The 10,078-nt window shown below is 44.4% G+C and overlaps 1 protein-coding gene across 2 annotated transcripts; it reads left to right on the top strand.

The window, feature by feature from the left end:
- The first annotated feature begins 273 nt into the window (after window positions 1–273).
- On the top strand, window positions 274–9,057 carry MKRN2OS (MKRN2 opposite strand). Of its 2 annotated transcripts, XM_024556369.3 has the most exons (4): window positions 274–552; window positions 3,564–3,613; window positions 5,044–5,206; window positions 6,241–9,057. In XM_024556369.3, the coding sequence occupies exons 1-4, from the start codon at window positions 335–337 to the stop codon at window positions 6,479–6,481; spliced, it is 672 nt and encodes a 223-aa protein (XP_024412137.1). In that variant the 5' UTR covers window positions 274–334; the 3' UTR covers window positions 6,482–9,057. The 2 variants fall into 2 exon arrangements, with proteins under 2 accessions (XP_024412137.1, XP_045048353.1); XM_045192418.3 differs by lacking the exon at window positions 3,564–3,613 and having other exon boundaries at window positions 361–552.
- Window positions 9,058–10,078: the final 1,021 nt, after the last annotated feature.

Below are 10,078 nucleotides of genomic sequence, written 5' to 3'. Positions count from 1 at the left end.
AGCCAGGGAACGCTGGGGCGAGGCGGAGAAAGATTTCACAGAAACGTAGGGCTTTTAAGGATGAGTAGGAGCTGGTTGCCAACAGTTGCAAAATACACACGGCTAGAAAAAAAATTTGTAAGCAAGCACAAATGAAAAGGAAAATGAAAGCTCTTTAGGACACTAATTTATGGGGTGGCCTGGTTACTGGTTAATTCTACCCGGCTTGGCTTCTGAGGCCGTCAATCAGAATGACGTCATGCTGATCGGGTTACTCCGGCTGCGTGAATTTGCTACCTGGGCAATCAGGAAGTCTGGGGAAACCGCCCCCGGTGGCCCCCAGGAGGGGAAAGCCATGCAATGCGCAGGGGCCGGAAAGCCTATAATTAAATTCAATCACTGTAGAAAATACATCTACAGCTTCAGTGTGCCGCGACGCTGCCCCCTCTGCCGGCAGGACGTGGGCTCGAGGAAACTGGAGGAAGCACCTGTTAGCATCTCCAATCCGTTTACCAATGGGCATCAAGAAAAACGTTCATTCCTCCTCAAACCAACTCAAGGGACGTTTCTTAGGTACAGTGTTTTCTGTTACCTTGAATTGTGCAAACTTTTCCTCTGTGTCGTCGTCACTAAAATCTTTTACAGTGTGAATGCGGTGTGATGGGTAATTCTTTCCAGTACTTCAGCACTAAATTCTAAAATGTAGGCCTATTTGTTTATAAGAATAGATGGTGTGCATACTTTCCTGGAATAAGTGCACAAATATATGAAGGTCAAAACTACTTATACAATTAAAAAACAGATTTTATTTTTAGAGAGAGGGAGAGGGAGGGAGAAAGGGAGAGAAATGTTGATGGGTTGCCTCTCCTACACACCCCCATGGGGACTGTACCCCACAACCCAGGCATGTGCCCTGACCTGAATCGAAGGGTGACCTTTTGCTTTGTGGGAAGATGCCAAACCAACTGAGCCACACTGTTTAGGGCAAACCTACTTACAGAATTTTAAGAGAAAAATCCATAGTCTGGAGATTTTTTTACCCATAGATTTCCAGCTAAGAAGCTGATTGGAAAAATGCCCCAGCAGCTAATTTTATCAAAATAATACTTTTATTATGAGTTAGTTTGTAATTTCTATGACAACCAGGTACAATGTACAGAGCCTGCAGAATGGCCACTTGGGGACTATTTTTCATGGAGGTGAATTAAATTGAAGACTAGAGCTGGTTTATTTCAATTGTAGATGCCCCTTGACTTTAAGATTTCAGAAATCAAAAGAAAGGATTGTGCCTCCTTAGAGTCCTTGTGGAGTCTTCAAACGGGACTGTGTCTGGCCCTGCACAAGCCGGGCTGTGAGAGAGCAGGTGGTACTCTGTGACGGTGCGCGCTTTGGGAAGCGTGTCCAGGCGCATCATCCATGCTGAGAACTCCTTGCTCCCTTGAAATCCACCCTCCCAACTCTCTCAAGCCCTCAGAGTGCCAGGGATGAGAAAATTAGAGTTGACTATTCACTTCCTGCTAACCAACTTCTTCAATTGATTTCTTTTCTGTCCCCGTGAGGGCTGAACCGAACCAAAGTGTGTGAAAGGTGTTGCACCAAGCAGTGTAATCAGAGCCTCTCATTCATGCTAACTTGAAGTCATTAACGGGTTGGATTCCAAAAGCTTTTGAATAAAGTCTTTAAAATTTGGAATTCATTTGCCATGACATGGTTCGTTCAGGAAATCCTTACTGAGCAGCACTATGTGGGAAACTAGGGATGTCATAGTGAACAAGCCACAGCCCTGCACTCAAGAAACGACACATGTCAGGCCTTCAGGTTGGCCCCTAGTAGGATTTACTTATTCTGTGATGTGGTGATACCGATGGACCCGGCTTCTCTGGGCATTGGCAGAAACGAGGCGGTGGCATTGAAACAAGTCATGTATGTTTTGCGTCCCTCCCATCCCCTTAACCCTGCAGGCAGGATCTGCAGAGTCCTTAAGTAGCCCCCTGCCCAAAAGACCCTCGAAGGCCAAGTTCTAAACTATTTCCTTCCTTGTCATCCAATTTCTAAACCCTCAGGACTGACTCCCACAACTCACCTTGAGACAATTTCATCTGCTTTATAAGAGGGAACCAGCAGCCACCCAAAGGAATCACTGAGGCTCTGCTCTGACTAGATTGGGATCCCTCAGGGCTGCCACATGGTTGTGCGGGCTGTGGACCGCACGTAGGCACCTGGTGAAGGTGGTGGTGAGTGCGGAAACTCAGTCCGCATTCCACTCACCCTGGGCAGAGCTGCATCTGCAGGAGGAAGGGGCCCCTTTTCTTAATTTGTACAAGGGTCTCTCATAGGAGAGGCCTGGCCCTACCCCGCCCCATCACACGCATCTGCAGCATTCTATACATGTTTTTCTCTTCACAGCACATACCAATCTATTAAAAGCTTGCGGAACTGAAGCTAAAACGTCTCTGGAAGTGAGAAAACTCCATGAGGGCAGAGACCTGGTCTTATTTCCTGTGTCATTAGCCCTTCACTTCAAACAACAAGCCCATAGTTGGTACCTGAGAGAAATCTGTTGCAAGACTGAGAAATGACTGAAGGAGGGAATCAGGGAGGAAATGCCCAGGATTTAGGCAGGAAACCAAGCACAGCCATGTGCTCAGGGGGTGCAGGCTGCCATCAGCCACCCAGGATTCTTCCTGTTTGAACCCCCAGGGTTTCCCCTCAAAACTGGCTCCAACAAGATGACCTTGGGGGGCAGGGAGATTGCTCTGAAGAAGGCAGGACAGCCATTTGTGTCCTTGGTCATTTTAAAACCTGCAACTGCTTGCTTTAATGAGAACCAAATATCCAGACCTGTGGTCTGATAAAGGACCTTAATCATTTGAAAAGAACCTCTGATTTATTCAACACCTCTCTGTGGCAGGCACTCAATAGACATTTTATTCTTACAATCAGCTCACTAGGAGGCTTATGATATTTCCATTTTCCTCTCTGAGGAAACAGATCAGAGAGAAAAAGTGACTCGCCCAAAGTCCCAGGCTTAGTAAGTGATGGCCTGGGACTGTATATGCAGGTTAACTTTTGTGGACTTATACGTCTAGTACCCAGTCTCGGGTAAATAATAAGTCCAGGAAACGAGGGCTGTCTGAGAGAAGTGGGTGTGGGACAGGCTACAAGACCAAAATGGGCTACGTTAGTTTTGAAGGTACAGGTCTGCTGAGATGCATTCAGGATCCTCTCACCCATGTCTGCCTGAGGCACGGGCTGTCACCTCACATAAAAGGAGGAAAGAACAGGAGCTCCTTCAACAACTGACCTCTCGGTGGACGCCTCTGCCAGGGCTGGCCTTCTAGCACACTCACCTTTAGTATTGGGGTGGGGGGGGTAATGGTGACAAAATCCAGATGGAGGGCGGGGGGAAATTTTAGATCTCAAATGTAGTCTTGGCCTAACCAGCTTTGAAACAGGGCTTTCAGTGACCTGGACACTGATGGCAAGTCTGGCCCCAGCCAAGAGAGGAGGCCCGTCACTCTCCAAGTACCAACTCTTCATGCCAGACATAGGCAAACGAGAAACACAGAACTGCTTTCTTTCAGGGAGTATGACGGAAGGTCTGATCTTCATGTCGGAATAACCAATGCGAATGGTGAGTGCATTTTCATTTTTATTTTTTAGCTTAAAAAGTCCCCAAAGTACCCAGAGGAGAGCAGTACTTCTAAGGAAAATGTGATCATGCAACAAACATTTAAATAGTAATTCCTCTGGGCCCTGGGCTCTCCTGTGCACCAATGAGATGAAAGATGCTACTTCCCCTCCCCCCAAAATGAGAAATACTGGACTTTATGGCTAAGTATTACTAACAATACTAAGTATTTGAAACATCTTGAGTGTTTTCTCAGCCAAGAGTGAGAGAAACCTTTTACTTTTTTGTTGGTATTTAAAAGAGTTAGAAACAGAGCCCCGGCCACATAGTTCAGTTGTTTAGAGCCCAGGCTGTGTGTTTGATCCTCGGTCAGGGCTCCTACAAGAACCAACCAATGAGTGCATAGGGAAGTGGAAAAACAAACTGATGTTTTTCTCTCTCTCTCAAATCAATAAATTTTTTTAAAAAGAGGAAAAAAAAGAATTTTGGAGAGACTGAGTTGCCCAGGACCTCATCTTGTATGGCAATCAGAATCTGGACCCAGGCCCTCTGCTCCCCCATCCTCTACTCACTCAGCCCACTGCCGTTGGGTCCTCACACTCCAGGGTCTCCAGGGTGTAAGCAGGAATCTCAGGGAGAAATCAGGGGACACAATACCTGGGTAGGTGGTGGGGCCTGCTGTGGTTCGCTTTAAAAAACAGTAATTAAAAAGAAAGGAAGCACGTTTAAAGAAAACAGTTCCTTGGCCAGATTTAGCTCTGAGGGCACGGAATCTACCACCCTGAACCCAGGACATCCTCGTCTACAGGAAAAGGGCCCTGGTTGGCCACTTGCAGGAAGCTGTAGGCCTGGGCATAGTGAGCAGGGCTAGCCTGGTGAGGCTGCGGCAGGAGAGACTGATGCTATGAACAGAAACCTGGGACTGGGTTTTGAACTCAGAGTTACCCATGTGAGTAGTAAACTTTACCATCAATCTGATCACTGGAAATTTATTGCTGATTTAAGGAAACAGGATAGGCCCCATTTGTAAATAGAGAACTTCAACAAAAATATTTGGAGGTAATTATGCTGGTGCCTATTGTTTCTGTTGCTGGGTGACTTCAGAGTGCTGAAGAGCAGGTGGAGCAAGAAGTGGGTTGCCCTGGAGGAATTGCTTTGCAGGGAACAGGGGAGGAGGGAGCTCCCTAGCCAATCCTTAACTCCAGAGAGGACCCTCTCTAAGTCTCCTAGGTGGCTACCTCTTGAATTTGATGATCCTGGAGGAAGGAGGTTGGAGAGCCTCTAATGACCCACTGCTAACTGGCAACAATCAGAAAGTGCAACCTCGGTTTCCGACGTGGAAAGTTACTTGTAGCTCCTGTCATTTTCTGACATCCCCTTTTCACAGAGGTGCATTTCCCCTCAAGCTTCTGCACGTCTTGTTTTGGTTGCAGGAGTTGTCTACAATTACACCATGCACGGTGTCCAGCGAGATGAAGCGGGGTGGGAGCAGAGTGTGAGTATCCCATTACTGCAGCCCGGCATGTTTGGACTGATGGACCAGTGGGACAAGTACCTGGAAGACTTCTCCACCACGGGGGCCTGGCTGCCCCACAGGTATGAGGCTGCACGGACCACCTGCTCCCTGGCCCTCATTTGCCACACAAGTGTGATCTCAGCTCGCAGAGGACTCTAAGCTGCAGGTAGTTGAGCCCATACCAAGATAGTAGTATGCCTGTAACAGAATTTAAGCAGGGGTTGATTTACTTTGGAGTTTCTGAAGCGGTAAGCCAACATACATTACACAAAGAATCAGCATTATAAGAATGGAAATGACCAAAATTTGGAACTCTGGTTATTTTAGTTATTTGGGTATTTTTACATATTTAACATTTAAAACTAGTATGTACAGCAAAAGCCATGATATTATGTTCCCTAAAACAAAAAAATTTTAGCCCTGACTGCTGTGGACCAGTCAGTGGCTTGGGCATCATCCCATAAACTGAAACCAGGTGGGTTCCTGGTCAGGGCACATGCTTGGGACGCAGGCCAGACCTGGGTGGGGGGTGTGCGAGAGGCAACCTATTGATTTTTCTCTCACACATCGATGTTTCTTTCCCTCTCTTTCTCCCTTCCTTCCTCTCTGTCTAAAAAAATAAATAAAATCTTTAAAATAATTTTAAATGATATTCAAAGTTTATAAATATTTTATGCTCTTTTTTGTTTGGTTTTTAGCAATTGTGAAATTGATTTCTCAATTCCTTGCTTCCTTAACGCTTCAGATATACAGCGTACTTGTCAATTTAAACTCTTTCTAGGCTACCCTTGAAATAAGTTTAGACACTGTGGAATAACCTAACATTTAAGATATTAAATTCTACTTCAAGAATCTAGAATTTCAGTGAAATTAAGGCCCCAAAGTTGGGGTTTCTATGCACCTTAACTCACCTCTCTGAACACTGAGGTGAGTCCCATCTGTACCTAAGTTGAAAGCAGAAATAACCCTGCATACCAAATGTTCCTGCACAGGGTGGGCCCAGCTTGCTGAGTGGGCCCAATTTCCATTGTGAAAGGCCTTCAGCTGTTTCTCAGCCTGTTCCTGAGCAGCTTTTAAAGCTAAGCCTTCTCTTCTCCATGCCCTTGTTTTGAAGGTATCAAGAAGACCACCACAACTGCTACAGTTACACCCTCACATTCATTAACTGCATTCTGACCACAGAAGGCAAGGAGCAACTGGACAAGAATGAGTTCACAGAGAAATTCGTGGTCCCCAGGACCAGGAAGGCTTCCAAGTATATCACACTCTACCGGGCGATAGAAGAGCGTGGCTTCTATGTGATCGACCACCCGGATCAAGAGTCAGGCCCTCCTCCAGGAAGCATTTTGTGCTGAGTGTGCTGTGGAAGAGAAGGGACAGGGCATTTGTGGGGTTACTACTTTTAATACATACTAGGGATTTCTAAATGCCTAAACTGTGGTTAGTAAAAAAAAAAATAGGTGATATGGCTTTCCTTTAAGTGTACCTCAGCTTATTGCAGTATAAGAATTTACAAAACTACTAGAAAAAATTGTCCTGGGTTTTCAAAATTGTCTGCATTACAACTGAGTTCTTTTCATAGCAGTGTGGTTTTCAAACTGAGAATATGTGTTAAAGCATAAAGTGGCAGCATCTTTTATTCATAGAACAATGAAAAGTCTTCCATTAAATTAATTAGAGCTGAATAAATTCACCTTTCAACACGAACCCAGAAGGTGGAAGGATTTGTAGGAAGGTGAGCAACACAGCTACAATTTACAAAGTAATGACTGTTTTCATCTGTTTTTCTTTAAACAGCATATGGTAGCCTCTTGGTAGCCTCTCTTCTGCCTTTAAATGCAGACTTCAAAGAGGACTCAGTGAAGGGTTGTCTTGTTTCTCTAACACTCAGAAGAAAGGAGAAAACTGGGATGAGCAACTATAAAAAAATGAGGTGATTTTAACAAGCGTATTAGAATTTGTATATCTAAATCATCATCTAACTTTAAACAGCCAATCAGCGAAACATTTCAGAATCCCTCTTTGGAACCTGCTTCCAGAAATCACTTTGGTTTTGGCCAAATGTGATATATGACCCCACCTAATCTTATTCTCCAGCCTGGTCACCAAGTGATGCCTAACTTCCAAACACCAAATCCATCCTCGAGGAACTCAACTTCAAAGGAACAAACCCATCTTCAGTGTACCCTCATCAGAGTTTCAATAATTACCTAGTAATACAGACACTCAGAAGATTTGCTACAGATCCTTAAAGCTTGTTTCTGAAGGGGTGTTTGGTCGACGTCCCAGCACTGGCAACTTCAGTGGGAAAAAATGCAGGGCACACCAACGTTTGCACTTGCAAGTTATGGCACTTTTTTTTCTTTTTAAAAATCTTTTAAAAGATATTTATTTTCAGAGAGAGGGGAAGGGAGGGAGAAAGGGAGAGAAACATCAGTGTGTGAGCGATCCATCGATTAGTCACCTTTCACACACCCGCAACCAGGGACCTGGCCCGCGACCCAGGCGCCATGACGGACTCAAACCAGCAGCGTTTTGGTTCGCAGGCTGGTGCTCAATCCACTGAGTATCAGCCAGGGCTGGTACTTTTCTTTAAGAAAAACAAAACTTCCCATGCAGAGCATGATACCCCTTTGAACAGAACTGTGATCGCTATTTTGTGGTGTTCGAGAATTCACGAAGCTCTCAGTGGGTAAAGATAAAAACGTGCTGTGTTTGGGGACAATTCCAATTTGCCCCATGCTATTAACATGTTATTTTAGGACCCCACTTCTCCAGTCCCATTCTTTACCTGATTATTGATCATCGTGGCAGCCGCAGTTAACAAGTATTCATAAAGGTCTCCACACCAGAATAAACACATCTTATTCTTCCCTTTCCCTTAAGACCACCCTGTGAAGTAGGTACTAGCATTATGCTGGCATTTAGAAATGATTCCTAAAAAGGTTATCATTGCACAGATGAAAAGGCAAACTGAGGAAATGACTTGCAGAAAGTCACACAATGGCAAAACCAGGGCTTAAAGACGTTTGCCCGCGAAGTCCAGGCACTTAACTCCTGGACCGCCTAGTAACCTGAAGACACCAGTGCACCTAGGATGTGCAGCTGGGTCAGCAAGAGAAAGGAGAATATAAAGGATTTTGCTTTCATCAGCATTCAAACATGGAAAGGAAGTAAATAACGTCATAAAGCAATTCAGATAAGAATTGCTAAAACAGAAACGCCGAATTCATGCTTTCTCTTAGTGCTGCATCCTTTGCTTTTCAAAGTTTCAACGGTCCCCTTTCCCTATTCCAGGGGCTGCTGTCAACCTGGAGGTGACACTGGCAGCAGTCACCTGTTACTTGTTCACTTCAGCAGGCTATAAATCCCCCACCGCTAAAATCACAGTACCACCCTCTAGGTTTTACCCCTAATAAAGGAAATGAAGCATCTCATCACACCAATAGAGGGCAATGTTGCCCCGTTTTTCAGAATTATAAATGGACTCCGAACATTTTCCTTCCTCCTGCCCGCTAAATGCTAACTGAAGGATGGGGAGTTTCAGCGTTGGCACCAGATCTGCCTCCCTGCTGAAGTCCCGTAGTTCTCCCTGGTACCTCCCAAAACCTACGCCTTCATCTCAGCATTTAGCGCTGCCTTGCGCACACAGCTGGTCTTCCATCAGTGCTCACAGAATGCTTAATCCCTGGGCTCCTTTCCACAGAGGCTCAGTTACTAGGCAACAGTTCCCAAGGTCGTCCCTGTTTTCCTGTGTTAGAGTTGGAATTTCGACCAAGTTTTCCTGACTTGACTGTTTTTACTCTATCAGAATGTACCATTTAAGTTAGGAAGATCTACCTTTGTAATATTGTTTCAGAATATGTAAGCATTCTGAAAAATTAAGTGCTTAAGACTTTTCACTTAAATTGCTTTGAAATAAAAAGTTACCTCCTAGTTTAACAATTTCACAATGTGCTTTTTCTTTAAAAAAAAGATTTTATTTATTTATTTATTTTTAGAGGGGAAAGGAAGGAGAGAAACATCAATGTGTGGTTGCCTCTTGTGGGCTGGGAATTGAACCAGCGACCCTTTGGTTTGCAGGCCGGCACTCAATCCACTGAGCCCACCAGCCAGGGCACAAATGTGCTTTTTCATATTCATAAGTGAAGCATCCCTATATTTCACATAGGTAACAAGAATTAAATATTTTTCAGCATATATATAAAAAGCAAAGATTTAAGATAAATTAATGGGCTTAAATATCTGTGAATCAATTTTAGAAATGGGGTTCAGTAACAGTTTTAAGGAAGTCAACATTCATGGGATAATTGAGTCTGTAATGAGATTTCTAAAAATTCAATTTGGTTGGTAAAAGCATAAATGGAAGGTGGGTGGTGGGGAAGAGAAATTTTTCATTTCTTTGTAACCCAACCACTCCTTCACAGGAGAAAACTAAGTTAAAAAACCTCATTCTGGTAAGTGATAGTTGTGTTTTTAAAAAGAGAGAAAATGAAAATGTTTTAAACAATAAAGGAAAAATAACTGTAAAACAAAATAAAAAGTAATCAGTAAGTAACAAGGAATCTTCAGACTGGGACACTATTCTCAAACACTCCAGCATGGTAAACCTGCCTCCTCTTGTCGGTTTAATCCCAGCCAGGTATTGCGCATAATAAGCCAATTACTTTCTAGAAGTGAATCTCTTTAGGAGAGGACTCAGGGCAGTGAAGGCGCAGATGTCACCATTTCCCTCGCAGTTGGGGGATGAGGTCCGAAACGTCAGCCTCTCAAACTGAAGCTAAGAGAACCAACATGCAATAGTCAACTACACAAGAAACCGCCTTAACAGCTGGCAGCTAACTGCGGCTCTTAAGGCTCGAGTGCTTCCTCCTCCCTGTTGGTGACTCGTCAGAGCGGCAAAGGGCTGAAAGTGCATTATGAGCCGGACGCTGTGCTAAGAAACTTGTAAG

Source organism: Desmodus rotundus, chromosome 8 (genome assembly GCF_022682495.2).
Source record: "Desmodus rotundus isolate HL8 chromosome 8, HLdesRot8A.1, whole genome shotgun sequence".
NCBI lineage: Eukaryota > Metazoa > Chordata > Mammalia > Chiroptera > Phyllostomidae > Desmodus > Desmodus rotundus.
This window is presented reverse-complemented; position numbering and strand designations above follow the sequence as displayed.